Raw genomic sequence first — 23774 nt, forward strand, 5'->3', positions numbered from 1 at the left:
CTGGTAGTGCTCAATGGCCACCGGCGAGTCTCCCAGCCCCTCGTGGGCCAGGCCCAGATTGAAGTGCAGGTCGCCCTGCCTCTCCCCGCCCTTGTCCGGCTGCGAGCGGTGCAGGAAGTCCACGCCCTTGGCGAGGCGACCAGAGGCTACGTAGGCCGCACCCAGGTTGAAAGCACAGGCCCTCTGCACCTGCTGCTCTGTTATGTCCAGCGAAGCCAGGAAGGCCTTCTTGAAGGCGGTCAGGGCCTCCCCGCAACGCTCCTGAGCCAGGGCCTGGCTCCCGGCCCTGGTCAGGCTCTCGATTTGGGCCTGGATTTCTGACACGTCCCGCCGCCTCTCTGTAGCCTCCCCACCGTTCTGATGTTTCTTCCTCCTCGGGCCCTTCCCGTTTTCCCGCTGGCCTTGGACGGCAGCTGACGGCTCATCTGACATCGCCACGTCGGAAGACATTGGTCCAATGCCCCAGGACTGCGCCTGTTGAGAGTGAACAAAGCATTAGCTCTACGAGGGCAATAAGATCAGTTTGACCAGGAACAGGAGCAGCCCATCCTGCCCCTTGAGCTCGATCTATCATTCAATGTGATCATGGCTGATCCGACATTCCTTAGTCTACTTTCCCTGTAACCCTTGATTGCCCAACTTGGCCTTAAATCAGCTTTAAACATGCACAAGGACTCTGCCCCCACAGCTCTCTGTTGCAAGGAACTCCAAAGAATCTCAACCCTCTGAGGCAAGAAATTCCTCCTCATCTCGGTCTGAAGTTTGTGCCCCTTAATTCTGAGGCTATGCCCTCTGGTCCTAGACTCTCCTCCCAGCATTTGACTTGCCCAGTTCCTTAAGTACTGAAAATGTGTTGCTGGAAAAGCGCAGCAGGTCAGGCAGCATCCAAGGAGCAGGAGAATCGACGTTTCGGGCATGAGCCTTTCCTGAAGAAGGGCTCATGCCCGAAACGTCGATTCTCCTGCTCCGTGGATGCTGCCTGACCTGCTGCGTTTTTCCAGCAACACATTTTCAGTTCTGATCTCCAGCGTCTGCAGTCCTCACTTTCTCCTCCAGTTCCTTAAGTATCCAATATGTTTCAGTGAGATCACCTCCTTCTTCTGAACGAGTCCCAACGTCTTTAGCCGTTAATCATAAGCTTTCTGACCCACAGACCGCAACCAGTGTAGATAGGTAACTACACTTCCTCCATGATAGCACTCAACACTACAGCTCCCCCCTCCACCCAATGATACATCCTCAGCCCCCTCCCTACACACCCACATCTGTGTTACCAAATTCCGAATGAACGCCATCTACAAGTTCGCTGATGCCACCATTGTAGTAGGATGAATATTTAACAACGACGAGAAGGGAGAGAGAGGGTGACATGGTGCAATGAGAACAACCTCTCTCTCTCGATATCAGCAGAACTAAAGAACTGATCGTTGAGTTTCCCCAGAAAGGAGGAGAACACACCCTATCTATATCAACGGAGCTGAGTTTGAGAGGGTGGACGGCTTCAATTCCCTCGGAGTGAGCATAACCGACAGCCTGTTCCGGACTTCCCACGTAGATGCGACAGTCAAGAAGGCACAACAACGCCTTTTCTTCCTCGGGAGGTTTGGTGTGTCCGTAAGGACCCTCACCAACTTCTACAGGTGCACCATTGAAAGCACACTGTCCAGGTGCATAACGGCCAGGTATGGCAACTGCTGTGCCCAGGATCGTAAGAAACTACCGAGAGTGGTGCGCACAGCTCAGGCCATCATGGGAGCTAACATTCCATCCACGGGCTCCATTTACACGGCTCGCTACCGCGGAAGGGCCGTCAACATCATTCAAGAGTCATCGCATCCTGGTAATGATCTCGTACAACCTCTTCTGTCAGGCAGAAAATACAGAAGCTTGAAAACACGCACCAGAAGGTTCAGGGACAGCTTCTTCTTGGCTGTTATAAGACTATTGAATGGACTATCTAGCCTAAAGTAATGCTCATTTTGCAAACGTTGATCTCTCTTGTCCGCCCTGTGCAAGGTTATCTGTATGTCTCAGTCTAAATCTTTTTTTCTGTACATCCTTGCTTACTATGATCTGCCTATACTGCTCATAAACAAAACTATTCACTGTACTTTGCTACAAGTGACAATAAATCAATCAACCAATCAATCAATACCTTCATACCAGGGATCATCCGAGTGAATCAATCTTAACCTGTATTCCAGCTTCCACAAGGTTCCTATGCATTTCACAGCTAATGAAATGCTTTTCTTTTGTAGAGGGGTGGTCATAGAGTCATAGAGATGTACAGCACGGAAACAGGCCCTTCGGTCCAACTCGTCCATGCCGACCAGATATCCTAACCTAATCTAGTCCCATTTGCCAGCACTTGGCTCAAATCCCTCTTAACCCTTCCTATTCACGTCCCCATCCAGATGCCTTTTAAATTTTGTCATTGTACCAGCCTCCACCACTTCCCCTGGCAGCTCATTCCATACACGCACCATCCTCTGCGTGAAAAAGTTGCCCCTCAGGTCCCTTTTATATCTTTCCCCTCTCACCCTAAACCTGTGCCCCTCTAGTTCTGGACTTCCCCACCCCAGGGAAAAGACTTTGTCTGTTTGTCCTATCCGTGCCCCCTCATGATTTTATAAAACTCTACAAGGTCACCCCACAGCTTCCGACGGCTCCAGGGAAAACAGCCCCAGCGTATTCAGCCTCTCCCTGTCACTAATGTTAATGCAGAAGAAATAAGTGGGAAGGCAAGTGGTGAGAAAGACACAAAGAGTCTACAGAAAGATACAGACAGAATAAGTGAATGTGCAAAAACTTGGCAGATGGAGTATAATGGAAAACGTGAGAGTATGCACTTCGGTGGGAAGTTTAGAGGAGCTGAATATTATTTAAATAGATAATATTCTACTTCTACACTTTTCCAAAATCTGCCTCCCAATCTGCTCTTCAGTGTCTTGGTTGCTACTGGGGGGCTTTATAGAATACTCCTAATAAAGTGACTGCTCCTTTCCTGTTTCTGACTTCCACCCAAAGTAGACAAACCCTTCTCGATGACCGCCCTTTCTGCAGCTGTTATACTATCCCTGATTAGCAATGCCACTCCTCAACCTCTTTTACCTCCCTCCCTATTCTAAACCCTGGAACATCCAACAACCATTCCTGCCCCTGTGATATCCCAGTCAGAAAACTCCAGAATGGAGGGATTTGGGAATCCTCATGCAGGGATCACAAAAAAGTTAGTGTGCCAGTTCAGGAGGTATTAGGGAAGGCAAATGGAATGTTGGCCTTTATTTCAAAGAGAATGCAGTATCAATGTAGGGAGCCTTTGCTGATCCTAGGCAAGACACCAGGCAGACCAGAGCTGGAATAGTGGGAACAGTCTAAGATAGATCGGTATCGGAGGCAGTCCAGAGGATGTTCACTTGGCTGATCCCGGGTACGGAGAGACTGTCTTATGAGGAGAGGTCAAGTAGTTTGAGGCTTGAATCTCGAAGAATGACAGGAGACCTTATTGAAACGTCCAAGATTCTTAGAGGACTCAACAGGATAGATGTGGAAAGGTTGCACTGGGCTAAAGGGCACAGTATCCTGGTGGACATAGTGTTGCAGAACGGGACTTTCTTGTGCCCCACGACCAGCCGGAAAAGGCAAGACATCAGACTGTGCTAGTCTGGTCCAAGGTTGTGACCTAAAGCAGTCTGGAAGAATGCCCAACTTGGTCAATGACTTTGCCAGCGTAAGGGTCACCATCTTCACTGTGATATTTTACATTATCTCTATCTCTATAACCCACCTCCCACTCCACCACTCTCACTAGTGCCCGCCACAAGTTCCGTCACTCACTGCTGCCCACCCCAAGCCCTCTAACAGCATCAAACCCGCATGCACACTGCATTGTCAACTCACTCGCTCGGGACACCTCCCTACCTATATAACTGTGCCACCCACTTCCACCTTCCTCTCTCTCATTCTGGTATTGGAAACTACCCTTGACCTACTGTGCTGGAATACCCCTGACTGAAGGCTTGACTTGACTGATTCTTCCTGATAACCACATGAAGGTTCCTCCCTCGATGTTCAAATGTCACAGAGCAGTTCATAGACTAGCAATGTCACCTCCTGACACTCAAAGCCTGTCCACCTTCGACAAGGCACAAGTCTTAGGGAGACTTGTGATATACTACGGAGACTGGGATATCACAGGGGCAGGAATGGTTGTTGGATGTTCCAGGGTTTAGAATAGGGAGGGAGGTAAAAGAGGTGGAGGAGTGGCATTGCTAATCAGGGATAGTATAACAGCTGCAGAAAGGGAGGACTACTGAGTCATTATGGGTGGAAGTCAGAAACAGGAAGGGAGCAGTCGCTTTATTGGGAGTATTCTATAGACCCCATCCCCACCTCCAATAGCACGGAAGAGCAGATTGAGAGGCAGATTTTGGAAAAGTGTTAAAGTAACAGGGTTGTTGTCTTGGGTGACTTCAACTTCCCTAAAAATGTTTCAAACCTCCTCATTGCAAATAGTTTGGATGGAGCAGACTTTGTCAGGTGTATCCAGGAAAGATTCCCGACGCAGTATGTAGATAGGCTGACTGGAGGGGAGGCCTTACTGGATTTAGTGCTTGGCAACGAATGAGGTCAGGTGTCAGATCTCTCGGTGGGACAGCATTTTGGTGATAGTCATCACAACTCCCTGACCTTTACTATAATCATAGAGAGGGATAGGAGCAGACGGTATGGGGAAGTATTTAATCAGGGGAGGGGGGATTACAATGCTACTAGGCAGGAATTGTGGAGCGTAAATTGGGAACACATTCTCAGAGAAATGCACGACAGAAATGTGGAGGTTGTTTAGGGAGCACTTGCTGAGAGTGCCAAATAGGTTTGTCCCACTGAGGCAAGGAAGGGATGGTAGGGTGAAGGAACCTTGGGTGACAAGGGATGTGGAACATCTTGTCAAGAGGAAGAAGGAAGCTTACTTAAAGTTGAGGAGGCAAGGGTCAGTCAGGGCTCTAGAGGGTTACAAGGTAGCAGAAGGAACTTAGAGGTGGAAGGGGGCACGAAAAAGCCTTGGTGGGTAGGATTAAGGAAAACCCCAAGGCATTCTACACTTATGTGAGGAACAAGAGGATGGCCAGATTGAGGGTAGGGCCAATCAGAGATAATGGAGGGAACTTGTGCCTGGAGTCAGAGGAAGTAGGGGCGGTCCTTATTGAATACTTTGCTTCAGTATTCACTAGTGAGAGGGACCTTGTCGTTTGTGAGGACAGCATGAAACAGGCTAATAAGCTCGAACAGATTGATGTTAAGAAAGAGGATGTGCTGGAAATTTTGAAAAACGTGGGGATAGACAATGATGAGGTTCCCCATGGTAGGTTCATTCAAAAAGTAAGGAGGCATGGGATACAGGGAAATTTGGCTGTCTGGATACAGAATTGGCGGGCCCATAAAATACAGAGGGTGTTAGTAGATGGAAAGTATTCAGCCTGGAGCTTAGTGACCAGTGGTGTTCCACAGGGATCTGTTTTGGGACCTCTGCTTCTTGTGATTTTTATAAATGACTTGGATGAGGAAGTGGAAGGGTGGGTTAGTAAGTTTGCCGATGACACGAAGGTTGGTAGAGTTGTGAATTGTGAGGGGGGCTGTTGTCGGATGCAACAGGACATTAATAGACATTAGTGGGCGGCACGGTGGCACAGTGGTTAGCACTGCTGCCTCGCAGCGCCAGAGACCCGGGTTCAATTCCCGCCTCAGGCGACTGACTGTGTGGAGTTTGCACGTTCTCCCCGTGTCTGCGTGGGTTTCCTCCGGGTGCTCCGGTTTCCTCCCACAGTCCAAAGATGTGCAGGTCAGGTGAATTGGCCATGCTAAATTGTCCGTAGTGTTAGGTAAGGGGTAAATGTAGGGGTAGGGGTAGGGGTAGGGGTGGGTTACGCTTCGGCGGGTCGGTGTGGACTTGTTGGGCCGAAGGGCCTGTTTCCACACTGTAAAGTAATCTACAAGTCCCCTCGGCAGGATGGGATATACCCAAGCTTACTAAGGGAAGCAAGGGAAGAGATTGCTGCACCTTTGGTGATGAGCTTTGTGCCCTCATTGTCCAGTGGTGTAATGTCAGATGGTTGACGGTGGCAAATGTTATTCCCTTGCTCAAGAAAGGGAATAGGGATAACCCTGGGAATTACAGACTAGTCAGTCATGCGTTGGTCGTGGGCAAATTATTGGAGAGGATTCTGAGAGACAGGATTTATAATTATTTGGAAAAGCATAGCTTGATTAGAGATAGTCACGATGGCTTTGTGAGGGGCAGGTCATGCGTCATAAGTCTTATTGAATTCTTTAAGGAATTGATGAAGGTAGAGCAGTGGATGTGGTGTACATGGATTTTAGCAAGGCGTTTGATGAGGTTCCCCATGGTAGGTTCATTCAAAAAGTAAGGAGGCATGGGATACAGGGAAATTTGGCTGTCTGGATACAGAATTGGCGGGCCCATAAAATACAGAGGGTGTTAGTAGATGGAAAGTATTCAGCCTGGAGCTTAGTGACCAGTGGTGTTCCACAGGGATCTGTTTTGGGACCTCTGCTTCTTGTGATTTTTATAAATGACTTGGATGAGGAAGTGGAAGGGTGGGTTAGTAAGTTTGCCGATGACACGAAGGTTGGTAGAGTTGTGAATTGTGAGGGGGGCTGTTGTCGGATGCAACAGGACATTAACAGAATGCAGAGCTGGGTTGAGAAATGGCAGATGGAGTTCAACCTGGAGAAGTGTGAAGTGATTCATTTGGAAGGTCGAACTTCAGTGCAGATTACAGGGTTAAAGGCAGGAGGGAGTGTGGAGGAACAGAGGGATCTTGGGGTCCATGTCCATAGATCCCTCAATCTTGCCACCCAAAGTTGATAGGGTTAAGAAGGTGTATGGTGTGTTGGCTTTCATTAGGTAGGGGGATAGAGTTTAAGAGCCGCGAGGTTATGCTGCAGCTCTGTAGAAAGTGAGGACTGCAGATGCTGGAGATCAGAGGTGAGAGTGTGTTGCTGGCTGACCTGCTGTGCTTTCCCAGCAACACACTCTCGAATGTAGCTCTGTAGAGCCCTGGTTAGACCACACTTGTTCAGTTCTGGTCGCCTCATTATAGGAAGCATTTGGAAGCTTTAGAGAGGGTGCAAAGGAGATTTACTAGGATGCTGCCTGGCCTGGAAGGGATGTCTTATGAAGAAAGGTCGAGGGAGCTGGGGTTTCTCTCATTGGAGTGAAGAAGGATGAGAGGCAACTTGATAGAGGTGTACATGATGATGAGAGGTATAGGTAGAGTGGATAGCCAGAGACATTTTCCCAGGATGGAAATGGCTATCACAAGGAGGCATAATTTTAAGGTGATTGGAGGAAGGTTCAGGGGAGATGTTAGAGATAGGTTCTGAACACAGAGAGTAGTGGGTGTGTGGAATGCACTGCCAGCAGTGGTAGTAGAGTCAGATACATTAGGGACTTTTAAGCGACACTCTGATGGATGATAGTAAAACGAAGGGTATGTGGGTTAGTTTGATCTTAATGTAGGATAAAAACATCGAAGGCCGAAGGGCCTGTACCGTTCTATGTTCTAAGTCAGGAGTATGATGGGGGCAGCACGGTGGCTCAGTGGTTAGCACTGCTGCCTCACAGCACCAGGGTCCCAGGTTCGATTCCAGCCTCGGGCTACTGTCTGTGTGGAATTTGCACATTCTCCCCCTGTGTCTGTGTGGCTTTCCTCCGGGTGCTCCGGTTTCCTCCCACAGTCCAAAGATGTGCAGGTTCGGTAAATTGGCCACGCTAAATTGCCCCATAGTGCTAGGTGCATTAGTTAGAGGGAAATGGGTCTGGGTGGGTTACTCTTTGGAGGGTCGGTGTGGACTGGTTGGGCTGAAGGGCCTGTTTCCACACTGTAGGGAATCCCATCTGTAGGGAATCTAATCTATGTGGAAATACTGCTGAAAATGTGTTGCTGGAAAAGCGCAGTAGGTCAGGCAGCATCCAAGGAACAGGAGTATCGACGTTTCTGGCACAAGCTCTTGTTCAGGTATGAGGAAAGTGTGTCCAGCAGGCTAAGATAAAAGGTAGGGATGGGGGACTTGGGGGAGGGGCGTTGGAAATGCGATAGGTGGGAGGAGGTCAAGGTGAGGGTGATAGGCCGGAGTGGGGTGGGGGCGGAGAGGTCCGGAAGAAGATTGCAGGTTAGGAAGGCGGTGCTGAGTTTGATGGATTTGACTGAGACAAGGTGGGGGGAGGGGAAATGAGGAGCAGATGCGGCGGGGACGAAGGAATTGGGAATATGGGATGGCATTTTTCCAGGGGGCAGGGTGGGAGGAGGTCCTATGAGGAAACACTCCCCACTTGCCCGGATGGGGGCAGATCCAACAATTCTCAAGATGCTCAACACCATCCTGCTTGATTGGTGGCGCATCCTTCCATCACTGATGCTCAGGAGCAGCAGTGTGCACTATCCTAAAATTGCACTGCAGGAATTCACCAAAGATCCTCAGACAGCAGCTTCCCAATCCATGACCACTTCCACCTGGAAGGACGAGGGCATGGGAACGCCACCCCCTGCAATTTCTCCTCCGAGTCCCACACACAGCATCCTGACTTGGAAACATATCGATGGTTCCTTCAGCGTCGCCGGGTCAAATTCCCCCCGGTTAAGGGCATTGTGGACAGAACAGGGGCTGCAGTGGTTCAAGAAGGTGGCTCACCACCATCTTCTCAAGGGGGCATACAGGGACAGGCACAACAAATGCTGGGCCCAACCAGCAATGCCCATGTTCCAAGAGTGAATGAAACACAAGATGGCAAAGACAAGGAGGGGGGGGGGGGGGGGGAAAGCAAGAAATAATAACCATTTAAGATTCCTTCTTCCTGCCTTACCTCAAGATAAGAATTCTGCAGTTTGTTTTAAATGCCCCGTCTCCCGGGGTAGAAGGCAATCCATGGAGAAGCCACTCTTTTGCAGGAGCTGATCCCCAGTCTATGGCTGCAAGGTGTCCAGTTGCCAACATGTCCCTGGATCTTGTGTTGCTCCGTCGTCATGGCAACCGGAGAAGCCGCCCACCCCTGGCGAGACGTCCCGCGCCCCGGGCAGGCAGGTCGGGGCCGGCCATGTGCGCAGCGCCCTTTGGGAACTGTAGTCCCGCTTCCCCTTCTGGGGTGGGGGTGGGGTGGTGGTGGAAAAATCGGGGGACTACAACTCCCGGCGGGCCCCGCGCCGCCTGGCCTGCCGATGGCCGTTGGAATTCTGGCGGGATTTTCGGAAGCGAGAGTCGTCGTCCGCGGCGGCGGTTGGCTCCTTGAGGGGAATATAAATTAAAGTTTCGTGAGGCGGAAAACGGAAAGTAATTGAGCGAAGTTGCCAGGAGGGCGATGGGGAGCGAAGTGGATTCGGGCGGAAAGCGCCAGGGTGGATGTAAGTGTGAAAAATACGAATGTCTCTTTAACCTCTGCAATACTTGTTCTTGATGTGGAGGGTCCAGTGTTGGACAAAGTTAAAAAAAATCACCCAACACCAGGTTATAGTCCAACAGGTTTATTTGGAAGCACTAGCTTTCAGCTGGTGCACTAGGTAGCTTCATCAGGTAGCTAGTGGGGCAGGATCATAAGACACAGAATTTGTAGCAAAATATCACAGTGTCATGCAATTAAGATGACATATTGAATAAACCTAAGGTTGCTGTTAAGTCTTTCATCTTTTATAATGGGCTGAAGGTTTCGTATGTAAATCCCAGAACTTTTAAGTCGCATTCTCGACATAGCTTCAGGCTTTTATTTTTTAAAAAAAAAGTGACATCTCGGCTCAGACAATGTATTAAAGGTGTACACTGCAAAAATGGTCAGTGCAAAATAATAATAATAATAATAATGTGACCAGGCAGTGGCTTCATTCTGCAAAGGATTTGTGCTAACTCTGTCCCCAACTGCCCATTATTCAATCTCCAAAAATAATTATAAACATTCAAAAGCCAGAAATTGTTATTTCTGTTTTGTCTTGGACGTTCAGGACTAAGGACGTCTCTTTATGTCTTGCCACCCCTCCAGGAAGGCGCTTGACAAAACTTAAAAGTTGGTGACTCCAGTTTTGTTCTTTTGTTCTCTTTTCCTTCCCTGAGTTGCAAGTTAATTTTTTTTCTCTCTTTTTTTTTTCTTTTGCTTTGTGTTTTGCCATAGTGTGGTATGAAACTCCAATCTTGGAGCTGAGGCAAGGTTGATTTTGTTGAGGAAGCCATTCGGACGGTCGCATCCATGCTATCTCTTGGATGGAGCCCACCACCCCAAGTTTGCCTAACTCTTTCGACCTCCCCCCACTCCCCCCAAAGCCCTGTGGTCCTTCGGGTTTCTCCTTGTTTACACCTTTCCCTTCTTTGCCGAACCCGTTTCTGCCGTCCTTTCGACTAGGTTCTCAAGATGGGTTGAATGGCTGCACATTCTCCACTGCTCACCTATGTATTTGGGCTGAGGTTTGCTGTTGAAGGCTCAACCGAGGAAGAACTTTAATCACCCCCCCCCCCTTGCCTTGGCCCTACTGCAGGGACTTGAGAACAAAATCCAGTCTAACGCTCCTAGTGCAGTGCTGTGGGAGAGCCGCATGGTTGGCGGTGTAAAAACAATGACTGCAGATGCTGGAAACCAGATTCTGGATCAGTGGTGCTGGAAGAGCACAGCAATTCAGGCAGCATCCAAGGAACTTCGAAATCGACGTTTTGGGCAAAAGCCCTTCATCAGGCTTCCTGATGAAGGGCTTTTGCCCGAAACGTCGATTTTTGCCTGTCCTCGGATGCTTCCTGAATTGCTGTGCTCTTCCAGCACCACTGATCCAGAGCATGGTTGGCGGTGCCATCTTTCAAATGGGATGTCAAACTGAGGTGGTGGTGCCACTCTGTGAAGCCACTTCTAAGAGAGATGCCCTGTGCTTTGTGAAAGGAGTATGGAGAGTTTTATCCCCTGTTAAAAATGGGCAAGTTTGCAGAGTTTTACAGCATGGAAAGAGCACCTTCAGCCCATTGTGACCCTTCCTGTCGAGCACCCATCTGATCACATTTTCCAGTACTTGACCCGTAGCCTTGTAGACTGTGGCACTTTACTTGATCACAAAGATGCTACTAAAGTATTGTGATGGTTACTGCCTCTTGCACACTTTCAGATGGTGATTTGCTGATGCCATCACATTCTCGGGGGCGGGGGTGGGGGGGTGAAAAAAAATTTCCCTCAGTTCCCCTCCTGCCTCTCTCAAACCTATGCACAGTTATTGTTCTCCCTTCTAAGTGCATAGTGTCATGAAGAGTTAGAGTATTGGAAACAGACTTTTGGTCCAACCACTCCATGCTGACCATAATCCCAAATTGAACTAGTCCTAGCTGCCTGCGCCTGGTCCATTTCCTTCCTTATTCAAGTACTTACCTAGAGTCATAGAGTGGGGAAATGATTCTTTCTATCTACCCTATCTGTACCCCTCATAACTTTGTACACGGGGACCTTGATTTACAAAGGTCTGAATTCAGGATGCTTGTACTTATGAATGTGATCCTGTACAGAAGTGTAATTTGAAAGATGTGACATATGAACATGTCCCCCTACACTTCAATCAGGTCTCCTATACACATCCTTCTCTGTTCTCAGAAGTACAACCCCAGCTTTTTAATTTCCCTTTATAGTTGAATCATTCCAGACTGGGCAACAACCTGATATGTTTTCTCAGTGCCCTCTCCAGTGCATGTGAGCGCAGATATATTTTTTAAGGTATGGATTGAAATCACTGACAGAGACTGTAAATAAAATCTAATTGTGTGTGCTTTAAATCTTGGACCCCATAATCTGTTGAAATTTTGTTATAATTTTATATTAAATAATCAAAATACATTTATCGACTTTTTTTGCATATTTCATTAAAAAAAATTTAAGCATTGCAACATCTATAGTCTTTTTCATAAACTCTTGCAGTGTTTAATTAGCAGCCCTGCACTCCTCCCAGTGTGTCAATATTGACTTTTGGCAAATGCTTTATATTTGATTATTTTAAGGATTCAGATTCTGCTTTCAGTTAAACTCAGTGGAATTCAATTCCCTGCTGCTATTTTTGGTAATGCCTCAAACAGGCAGTTTCATTGTGCATTTCTGGGCAGAGTGATTCCTTGAAATAGCTAATTTTTCTTGTTAATTAGTGATCTTTATATGCATAGTTTTCGTGCAGTGTGTCTGAACAGAGAATAAACCTTCTCTCACATTTATGTTGGGTTTATAACCTCACTTCTCCAACGGAGCTAATTTGCACCTCAATTGTGACTTGTGTAGCATCTCAAAAAAAGTGATTTTGAGGTTAGAAATCTTGTTACCATCTGTGAGAATGATAAAAGCTTGAGACCTTTTACATGAAATAGTTGCGAATAAATCCATTGGGGATTCAGGAGAAGCCCAGAGTGTGGAGAGAATGTGGAATTTTCTCCCACAGGAAGCTGTCAAAGCAAATAGAGTCTTGGAGCATGGAAACAGACCCTTCAGTCTAACTGGTTCACAAATGAAACTAGTTCTACCTGCCTGTACTTAGCTCACATTCCACCCCCCCAAACCTTTCCAATTCATGACCTTGTCTGAATGCCTTTTGAATGTTGTAACTGTACCTACATCCACCATTATCTCTGGCAGTTTATTCCACACACGAACCACTCTGTATAGGGAAAAAAAGTTGCCCCTCATGTCCTTTTTAAATCTATCTTCTTAAAAATATACCCCCTTGTTTTGAAATCCCTCACCCGAGGGAAAAGACACCTGCTATTCAGCTTGTTTCTACCCCTCATGATTTTATAAACCTCCATAAAAGGACACACCTCAACCTCCTCCACTCCAGTGAGAAAAGTCCCAACCTTTCCTGTCTATTTTTGACTCTCAAACCCTCCATTCCCGGCAACATCCTGGTAAATCTTTTCTGAACCCTTTCCCGTCTCCAATTTTGTAAATATCCTTCCTATAACAGTGCGACCAGAACTGGACAAGGTACTCCAGAAGAGGCTTCACCAGCGTCTTGTACAACCTCATCATCACGTCCCAACTTCGATACTCAAAGGTTTGAGCAATGAAGGCAAGTGTGCTAAACACCTTCTTAACCACACTATCTACCTGTGACGCAAATTTCAAAGAATCACGTACCTGAACCCCTAGGTCTCTGTTCCACAATACTACCTAGGGCCCAAACATTAATTGTATAAGTCCTGTTCTTGATTATATTAACAAAATGCAATACCTTGCATTTATCCAAATTAAGCTCCATCTGCCACTCCTCCAGCCCATTGACCTAATTGATCCAGGTCTGTTTGTAATTTTAACTAGTTCAGTGTCATCTGCAAATTTACTTACTATACCTCTTTTATTCTCATCCAAATCATTTATGTAAATGACAAACTAAAGGGGACCCAGTACTGATCCCTGTGTAACACCACTGATCACAGGTCTCCATCTGCAAAAAACCCTCAACCACCCACCCTCTGTCTCCTACTGTAAAGCCAATTTTGTATCCAATTGGCAATCTCTCCCTGAATCCCAAATGACCTAACTTTACTAGTTGGTCTACCATGCAGAATGTTGTCAAAGCTTTTACTAAACGCCAAGTAAATGGATAACCTCATGATGCTACACTTCTCTAGCTTCCACCCGAAACTCATTAAACAGCCATCTCCTATGGACAACTCTAGCATACACAGAATCTGTTCAGATGAGGAGGAATGTGACGGGCGTTTGGAAGAATTTAAGGCTGTCCTCATAAGAACGGGATACGATGCTCAACTCATCGATCGCCAGTTCTGATGGGCTATGACTTCCTCAGGAGACAGACATGAGCTGCAACCGACAGGGTACCCTTTGTTGTCCAGTACTTCCCAGGAGCCGAAAAATTACGGCATGTCCTTCGCAGCCTGCAACACCTTATCAATGAGGATGAGCACCTCGCCAAGACCTTCCCCACGCCTCCACTTATCACCTTTAAACAACCATCAAACCTGAAACAGATCATTGTTTGCAGCAAACTGCCTGGCCTTCAAGACAACACCATACAACTCTGTCACAGCAGATGCTGCAGACGTGTCAGCGTTGACACGGATACAACCATTACATGTGGGGACACTACCCACTATGTACGTAGCAGGTACTTGTGTGACTTGGCCATTGTTGTCTATCTCATATGCTGCAGGCAAGGATGCCTTGAGGCATGGTACATTGGCGAAACCGAGCAGAGGTCAATGAAACGGACGAATGGACACTGCACAACAATCACCAGCCAGAAGTGTTCCCTCCCTGTCGGGGAACACTTCAGCGGTCTGGGACATTCGGCCTCAGACCTTCGGGTGACCATTCTCCAAGGCGGACTTCGGGACAGGCAACAATGTAAAGTGACCAAGCAGAGGTTGATGGCCAAGTACAGTACCCATGGGGATGGCCTCAACCAAGACCTTGGGTTCATGTCACACGACAGGTGATCCCATTGCACCACACGTGTGCACACAGACACGTGCGTGCACAGACTTTTGCCCCTTTACACTCACACCGACACTCCTAGTCCCACACACACTCCCCTACATGCACACACATCCACACAAGTTTGTGGGTGAATTTGTACTTGCAGAATTACATTTTATTTTTCTCAAAAATTGCATGAATTGATGTAAGAGTCTGTAAATCCTTTTTTTGAAATAGAATCAGTCTGAATTTTGGGCACAGACAGACAGACTTTTACCTCACACCTTCAATTCATTATCTGAGCTGACATGGCACCTATTATTAAAGTTCACTTGAGAATGTAACTTTTTAAAAAAAAAGTTCTGGGATTTGCATATGAAAGAACTGAAACCAATGTGGTAATTCTAAAAGATGAGACACTTAACAAACAATCCAGGTCTTTTTCAATATATCATTTCAGTTATATCACCCTGTAAACATTTACTATAAATTCTGTTGTACAATCCTGTACTCCATAACTACCTGATGAAGGAGCAGTGCTCCAAAAGCTAGTGCTTCCAAATAAACCTGTTAGATTATAACCGGGTGTTTGTGTGATTTTTAACTTTGTACACCCCAGTCCAACACCGGCACCTCCAAATCATCAGTCTTTTTAGTTACTCAATGAAAAACTCAGTCAAGTTTCTCCTTGCAGCCTTTCTTAAACAATGTTATAGCATTAGCCACCCTCCGGTACTTCACTCATGTTTATAGGTGATACAAAGATTTCTGCTAGAGTCCCACAATTTGCTCTTTAACTTCCCACAGCATGCTGGAATAGACTTGATCAGGTCCTGGAGATTTATCAACTTTTATATTTTCTGACCCCTCCAGCATTTCCTCTTCTGTAATATGAGCTGTTTTCAAAACACCAATATTTATTTCTGATTTCTCTAGCCTCCATTTCTTTCTCCACAGTGAAAACTGATGTGAAATATTCATTTAACATCTCTCCCGACTCCTGAGGTTCAACACAAAGATGATCTAGTTGATCTTTAAGGAGTCTTACTCTCTCTCGTTGCTGTCTTGCACTTCATGTACTTGTAGAATCTTTTTGGATTATCTTTAACCTTATCTGCCTTTGAGTGGGCTGCCTAAATAATTTCAGCAGTTCACTTTAGGTATCTAAACATCTGATTTTAAAAATCAGTTATTTTCTCACTTTCTCTGTTCCATCTTCCAGAGACCTCAGTGGATGATGCTTTCCACTATGCAGAAATGATCGGATGTTAACTTCTCTTGTTTGACCTTTCACACTAGAACTTGTGCAAATGGCTGTGTTTCTTTCTCCCAAGGAATCCTTTGAAGGATGTTAGAACCTTAAAACAGACCCCAAATTTGTCCTGTTTACATTCTTTCAAAAATTATTAAAGAAGTCTGACTCTTCAAAACAGGAGGGAGAGGAGGCAATTGCTTTTAATCCTTATTGAGTTCCACGTTCAAGTGTAGCAAAGTGCAAAGGGAGTGGGGATGGTGGTGGTGCTGGTCAGTATTGAGGGAGGGTGGATTCACAGGCTCACTATGGAGGGAATCAGTGCTGGCCTCTGCATTGGCCCTGGAGGAGGGCCGTACTGTTGGAGGGACAGTACTGAAGGAATGCAGTATGATTGATTGATTGGCACTGGGGGAAACCCTGTGCTGTCAGAGGTGTTACCTTTATCAGACGAGCCCTTAATCTGCGGCCTTTGCTGTCTCAGTTGAGTGTCAAAAAGAAGTCACATGGTGCATTTGGGTGGGGAAAAAGGATGAATCCTATCCAGTGTCTTGGGCCAATGGTCATGCCCAGTTCAGCATTCAAACAGATAATCTGGGTTATTGTCACATTGTTGTCTATGGGAATCTTCTGTATGCAGGTTGACTTCCATATTACTACAACATGCTTCCAAAAGGTAAGAATAATGGAATGTGTTCATGGAAGGTGCTATATAAATGCAATTTTTTATTGTGTTTTCTTTGAGTGCGTGTCCTGAGATTTGAGTTTTTAATCACTTAGTCATAGAGATGTACAGCACGGGAACAGACCCTTTGGTCCAACCCGTCCATGCCGACCAGATATCCCAACCCAATCTAGTCCCACCTGCCAGCACCCAGTCCATATCCGTCCAAACCCTTCCTATTCATATAACCATCCAACTGCCTCTTTAATGTTGCAATTGTACCAGCCTCCACCACATCCTCTGGCAGCTCATTCCATAATGTACCACCCTGTGTGTGAAAAGGTTGCCCCTTGGGTCTCTTTTATATCTTTTCCCTCTCACCCTAAACCTATGCCCTCAAGTTCTGGACTCCCCACCCCAGGGAAAAGACTTTGTCTATTTACCCTATCCATGCCCCTCATTATTTTATAAACCTCTGTAAGGTCACCTCTCAGCCTCCGATGTTCCAGGGAAACCAACCCCAGCCTGTTCAGCCTCTCCCTGTAGCTCAAATCCTCCAACCCTGGCAACATCCTTGTAAATCTTTTCTGAACCCTTTCAAGTTTCACAACATCTTTCTGATAGGAAGGAGACCAGAATTGCACGCAATATTCCAGCAGTGGCCTAACCAGTGTCCTGTACTTGGGTTGTTGTTGGTGCGTTTCTGTCAGAGTGAATTTTTGGATCTCTGCCTTTTGATAGATGCTGTGGAGACTGGACGCCTCACCGCAGAGGAGATGGACGAGCGTAGACGGCAGCACATTGCCTACGAGTACCTCTGTCACTTGGAGGAGGCGAAACGGTAAGGTGTCTTCCTGCTGTGGGTTCAATCCTTGTCAACCCGAGTTGTAGGCCATAAGTTAGAACAAAGCATGCTAAAGAAATAGATAAGTAGGTCATAAGCTGATAAATATGACTTTTTAAACAAAATGTTAAAAAAATCATTTGTGGGACTTGGGCGTCACTGGCTGGCCAACATTGATAGCCTATGCCTATTTGCCCTTGAGAAGGTGATGGTGAGCTGCCTTCTTGAATTGCTGCTGTCCATTTGTTGTGGGGTGACCCACAATGCCGGCAGGGAGGGAATTCCAAGGTTTTGACCCAATGACTGTGAAGAAACAGTGGTATATTTCCAAGTTAGGGTGATGAGTGGCTTGGAGCGGGTCTTGCAGGTGGTTTTCCCAAGTACCTGCTGCCCTTGTTCTTCTAGATGGAAGTGGTCGTGGGTTTGACAGGTGCTATCTAAGGATCCTTGGTGAATGTCTATGACTCTACTTCCCATTTTGCCTATTTCTGCAAGGTACACTTCTTTCTAAGGATGTTGTGATGATACAAGCCTGCACCCTGCTGGAGAATTTTCACTCCCAGTATACAGGGTCCACTTTGGGAAGGTGATAATGTCCCAGAGCTAGTAATCAAGAGCCCAACAATAATGCTGTGAAAAGGGTCTTGTGACAGAGCAGTAGTGTCCCTACCTCTGGGTCAGAAGTTTCAGTTCTTGTCTTCTCCAAAGATGTTTCCTTACATGCCAGAGAAGGTTAATTAAAGAACATCCACAGTGTCACTCTTGCCTAATGGAAACATGCTCCTGTCTCCGTGTTAGAAGATTGTGGATTTAGCTCCCACCTAAGGGCTTTAGCAAATAATCCACACAGACAGCCTGTGAAAGAAGGGTTACACCAGAAACGTTGACTGTTCCTCCTGATGCTGGCTAGCTTGCTGTGTTCTTCCAGCCCCCTACCTGTCTATCACTAATTGTGTTTTCCATCCTTACTGTTGGAGGTGCTATCTTTTGGGTGCGATGTGAAACTGAGATCCTATCTACTCCAATAGGTGGATGAAAATTGTCGCACAGTATTATTAAAGAGTGGGTAGCCTGCTCTGTGTCCCAGGGCAACACTGGAAACACTCATTTCTGTATGTAGAAACTTGATGTTTGCAAATTGGCTGCATTGTTTCCTATGTTACAACAGTGACGACATTTGAACTGTCCTCCATTGGTTCTAATGTACCTTTTGGGATTTTGTGGTATTGAAAGGAACTTTAGAAATGAAGGTATTTTAATGTTTGAAAAAAAAAGTAATTGTGTTATATGCCGATCTGTCTGCCTGCAGCCTCTGTTGGGTCCAGTATTTATGCACAAAATACCAGGTTCCCCCTTCAACTTGATAATTTTTCTCCCCGCCCACCAGCAAAAGCAGAATCAATTACCTGGAATCAATAATTGTTTAAGTAAGGGCAGCAAGCTGTGATCTATTGTACAGCTTGTGTGGCCTCATGGGGCTAAATGACCAGAATCTGATTTAACTGTGATTGGCCCCTAACCCTTTTTTTCTTTCTTCCGAATTTGTAGATTGGCCTCTGGAATGGAGGATGGGCATGCATTGGAGCTGAGGCTCAACCTGTGTCTGCTTTCAGGATTAGGGGCCATTGGCAAGAACAAAACCTATTCCCAGTTCCTTACTCCTGCCTTGTTTGTGATGTGAGCACCCCAAATGCACATGATCTGTAGGAAAGCTCTGAGAAACACTGCCATAGAAAGCTTTCTAAAATTGAACCATTTTCAGCACAAGCCTTGAGGAAAAGGCTGGGCAATTCATGGATCTGTTAGATCAGCTACCCTTACGTCACTCCCCTACCCCTCAATTTGCTGTGGAATAGTCAATAGTAGACTTGTCTCCTATCTGCTAACCCTGTGTCTGTGTACTCTGCTGGTATGCTTTTAGATGGATGGAGGCCTGCCTAGATGAGGAACTCCCACCAACTACTGAACTAGAGGAAAGTCTGAGGAACGGAGTGATTTTGGCTAAACTAGGCCATCGCTTTGCACCAGAGATTGTCCCAAAGAGAAAAATCTACGACCCAGAGCAGCTGAAGTACAAGGTTTGGTGAATACTGTAATACTCTCCAATTAGTCTAATGAACTCTACTCTGAGTACCAATGGCACTCAGCAACTTGGATATTGTTTTTATTGTGTACGGTATATTTTATTGCCCAACTAAACAACAAGCTAATGCATGTCTGCAATACCATTTTCTTTGTGATCCCTGATGTCAGTGACCATGTGGGTGCCTGATTTACCTGACACCTGAGTGCCTAATTAGATCACTCTTCAATACCTCTGTGGGCTCGCTCTTTATACCTTTTTTCACTACGGTCCTGTGCCTTACAAAGTAATCCCATTTACTTGCTTTGTAATTACCTCGCTGCCTTCCAGAATGATAGTGTTTCAGTTCCTTCTTCAGATGTCTCCTGGCTTGACCTGTTGCAGAAATCTGTGGGTTTGTGCTTAAATCAACAAAGCCACTTTGGCTCCTCCTTTGCCATTTCCTGCACTCCTATGAATCTCAAGAGGCCTGTAGATATGCATATGTTTATTAGCTCTTAAAGAACAAGGGTCTGTGCCATGTTTCTCTCTTTCTCTATCCTCTCTACCATCCCCACCCTGATGCAAGCACTTCAAAACAGGCCCAATTTATGTACAAATGAACATGAGTTAGGAGCAGGAGTAGACCACTGACACCTTGAGCTAGCTCCGCCATTTAATGAGATCGTGGGTGATCTTGTTGTAACCTCCACTCCACATCCCATATTTAAAAATGAAGGAAATCCTTATTTAAGACGATTTGAGATGAGTTTTCATCTCCGAGGGTGGAGAAAGTTTTTGGAACTCTCTTCCTCAAAAGATGATCGAAATAGAACCGTTAAAAGTTAATTATCTGGGAAGTTGATGTAAGCCTAGCATTCATTATCTTGACATTGAGATCCACTGTTGGTATCTAATTCTGTTAATAAGATGTCAAATACCTGGGAGTTAAATGTAACAATAGAATCATAGCATCTTTACAGTGTGGAAACATCATTCAGCTCGAGTTCACATCGATCCTCAGAGCATCCCATCCAGATCCACCCTCTACCCTATCCCTATAGCCCTGCATTTCCCACGGCTAACCCACCTAGCCTGCACATCCTTTGACACTAGGGGCAATTTAGCATGGCCAATCCACCTAACCTGCACATCTTTGGACTGTGTGAGGAAATTGGAGCACACAGGGGGAAATACATGTAGAAATGGGGAGGACATGCAAATTCCACAATCGTTCGCCTGAGTTGGGAATTGAACCTGGGTCCCTGGTGTTGTGAGGCAGCTGTGCTTACCACGGAGCCACTGTGCTGCTCCAAAAGTTGTTAAAGCCATTGACTACAAGCGAAAATGCCCCAACGTTCCCTAACTGCTGTGAACCCAATCTGATTTAAGCACATTGAAAAGCAGCTCATGTTTAGTCAAGGTGCCTGTACAAAAGGCGCCCCCAGATTTGAACAGAGGACTTCAGTCAAATGCCCCTATAATAAGCTAAATCAAGACAAATGGGCGTTGTGAATTGGTAGCTTTTGTATTCAAATGTACAAATGGAGAGTCTGCCATGAGGTGGTTGAATATTATGGTGTGTGATTGGTTGAAAATTTTCACTTCTAACTAGAAAGTGTATTGCTTGTACTTTATCCAGTGAACAATATTAGTGTTTTCTCAACTTGTGTCTTCTTGCAGGCAATGGGGCTGAATTTCCGGCACACGGACAATATCAACTATTGGCTGAATGCACTGGCCAAAATCGCACTCCCATCGGTAGAGTACAGGACATTTCCTCTATTTCTGTCTGTATCTTTTGAGTGTTTTATCATAATTAGAACATCCTCATTTCCAGGTGTTGGATACATGTGCCACCTTAACTGGCCATCTATCCCCTTACCATTAATGAGACCTTGGTGTGAACATCAAGGCTGTTGTGTTTGCTTATAATAGTGATTAAAGTGGTTTGTTGTTTGTAAAACACTTTGTTTCTAAGGGAGATGATAATAAGTGTCATAGATATTTTTAATCAACGTGTTCAGGGATGTTATGAGAGAGCTCTGGAGCATGTAGGACTTGAACTTGGGCCATTACCAAGACATTACCACTATGCCACAAGAGACTATGAACATTTGCTTGAGCAGCCTTAAGTAAGTTGACACCTGCATCAGTGTGGCAGACTGTGTATTTGTAAGTATTACGAATTAAATCTAAATGATTTCTTTACAAATCTAAGGAGAAAAGTACTTTTACAGTACTCCGAAGGTAAGAAGGCAAATTTTTCATCGTGCAGGCAACCACTTAGTCAGATACTGGGAGATCAATGAAAATAGACTGTGGGCAGACAGGAATCCATGTTGTTGATCTTGGCCACTCAAAGATGTAATTGCTGTGCAGCTCTTATAAAGAAAGAGAACATCGAATCTCTGTACTGTGTTAGCAGGCTGCTCAGCCCATCGAATCCGCACTGCCCCTCCGAAGAGTCCCACCTCTCAACCCTTTCCCTGTAATCCTGCGTTTCCCATTGCTAACCCACCTAACCTACACATCCCTGAATGCTATGGGACAATTTAGCATGGCCAATCCACCCTAACCTGTACATCTTTGCGCTGTCTGAGGAAGTCCGAGCATGCAGAGGAAGCCCACTTGGACATGACGAGATTGTGTGGCGTTTGCACTGACAGTTGCCTGAGGCTGGAATTGAACCTGGGTCATTGACGCTGTGAGTCAGCGGTGCTAAACAGTGAGCCACTGTGTCCCCTTACGATATCTGAAATAAAACTCAAACTATGGCCACTCAAACGCTAGCCGAGTGGCAATTCGAGGGGCAATGTTTTTCCCCTTTTTGTTCTGACAGAAAATCCACTTCACAAAGTCTTTCTCCTTCCTGATGCTGCTGGCCTTATTTTTTAAAAAAAAACTAATGAGCTGTGGGGTATGGTCGGGAAAGTTCTCCCTCACAGTGCTGCTTGGCAGAATTGTAGTCCAGCGACAGTGTATACTTTCTGCTGGCCTTCTCTTGCACCGATTGATTGGAAGATTCCCTAGCTTCCATCCAGAGGCAGCACAAAGAGTGAGGACGCAGCTTAATTGAAGGGTTGATAACAAGAGGGCATAATTTTAAGGTGAAAGGAGGTAGGTTTGGAGGGGATTTGAGGGAAAATGTTTGGTGGTGGGAATCTGGAATGCACTTCATAAGATAGTAGAGGTGGGAAACCTCGCAGCCTTTAAAAGGAAGAGTACTTGAAATGTCACAACATTCAAGTCTATGATCCAAGTAATGGAAAGTGGGATTATTGTAAATTTTAGAGAAGTTTTTCTCTGTATAGACCTGATAGGCCAAAGGGCCTGGTCTGCTCTGTATTATTTCATAACACCTGGTTGAAATTGTGTGCCTCCAAGTTTCACTCCCCATTAAAATACAAAGTGAAATACTACCCAACTACCGTAGCGACTAAATTGTAAACTCATTCTACGGCTGTGAAGTGCAATGAGGATCTTCTGAGCTTGTGAAAGGCAAAATATATCTGCAAGAGTTTCTTTGTCCTTGACACCTTGTGAGAAAGTCATCTTTAACTGTCTCATTTCTTTTGCAGATATTTTACCCAGAAACCACAGATATCTATGACAAGAAGAACATTCCCCGTGTTGTTTATTGCATTCATGCTTTCAGGTACAATCCTCCCTTTCATTTTGTGCTAGTGAGCACCTTGTAGTGTTGCATATACTGCATCTGGCCATGTTTTGGTTATAGGAATGCCCTGGCTATCGTCCTCACCTCTGTGTGTCTCTCTCTTTCCATCTATCTTGTTGTTGAGATCAACATGTTCTGCTTAGCTGTCCCATGCCTCTTTAAAATCTGAAAGTTGTTCTTGAATAACCAGAGCATTGGATTGTCCAGAGCTTGATTCAAAAAAACTCTTGATTAAAAGTGATTAACTCTTATCTGATTTCCTTCCTCTGCCAAAGACCCAAAGAGCACTGCCCAGCTCGACCCCTTGTCCCGCAACGAATACAAAGTCATTTGCTTCAGACTTGTAAGAATTTGAATTTTCCTTATTCGCTTTTCCTTTTACAGCCTGTACTTGTTCAAACTGGGCCTAGCTCCACAGATACAGGACCTGTATGGCAAGGTGAATTTTACAGGTAAGATGGGGTTTACATTTGGGGTTAGGGGACCTCTGATGTCTGATATTTACCGGTCTGAAGCAGGGTGTTTCTTCCTCTGGTATCTAGTAGGCTGTTGGAAGTGGAATGGCTTTTAATTTTACTTCTGACCAACTTGTCACCCTAATGGACCACAGCACAGATGTCTGTCTTGTAGAAGTTTGTGAGAGCTTGCAATACTCATGTTGGCCACCACATGGCAGCTATTACTGTTTTTTTTTAAAAGTACTTCATTGGCCATTAAGCATCTTGGCCTGTCTTGGAGTCAGGAAGGGTGCTATTTCAGTGCATATTTGTTCCGTATTTCACCTGAGTCCAGGTTGGTGGGATTTGGTATTTGTTCTCTGG

At 45.8% G+C, this 23774-nt stretch overlaps 2 protein-coding genes across 4 annotated transcripts in view; one reads left to right on the plus strand and one right to left on the minus strand.

Moving 5' to 3' along the window:
• The window catches only part of ttc24 (tetratricopeptide repeat domain 24), a 74265-nt gene extending 65207 nt beyond the window's left edge, over nt 1–9058 (minus strand). For all 3 annotated transcript variants that reach the window (XM_087985041.1, XM_087985040.1, XM_087985039.1), the window contains exons 1-2: nt 8885–9058; nt 1–474 (exon numbers count right to left, since the gene is read on the minus strand). The exon at nt 1–474 is cut by the window's left edge and continues 289 nt beyond it. In XM_087985041.1, coding sequence (XP_087841167.1) covers nt 1–450 — 450 coding nt within the window. In that variant the 5' untranslated portion in view covers nt 451–474; nt 8885–9058. The remainder of the gene's footprint in view (nt 475–8884) is intronic.
• A 237-nt stretch (nt 9059–9295) lies between these two features.
• The window catches only part of iqgap3 (IQ motif containing GTPase activating protein 3), a 106049-nt gene continuing 91570 nt past the window's right edge, over nt 9296–23774 (plus strand). Inside the window, 6 exon segments of the mRNA XM_087984967.1 lie at nt 9296–9419; nt 17110–17209; nt 19134–19290; nt 20958–21035; nt 22856–22932; nt 23338–23405. Of these exon segments, the coding sequence (XP_087841093.1) occupies nt 9377–9419; nt 17110–17209; nt 19134–19290; nt 20958–21035; nt 22856–22932; nt 23338–23405 (523 nt within the window). The 5' untranslated portion in view covers nt 9296–9376.

Source organism: Chiloscyllium plagiosum, unplaced genomic scaffold (genome assembly GCF_037043375.1).
Source record: "Chiloscyllium plagiosum isolate Xiang-an unplaced genomic scaffold, Cpla_swu_hap1 HiC_scaffold_50, whole genome shotgun sequence".
Taxonomy (NCBI): Eukaryota; Metazoa; Chordata; class Chondrichthyes; order Orectolobiformes; family Hemiscylliidae; genus Chiloscyllium; species Chiloscyllium plagiosum.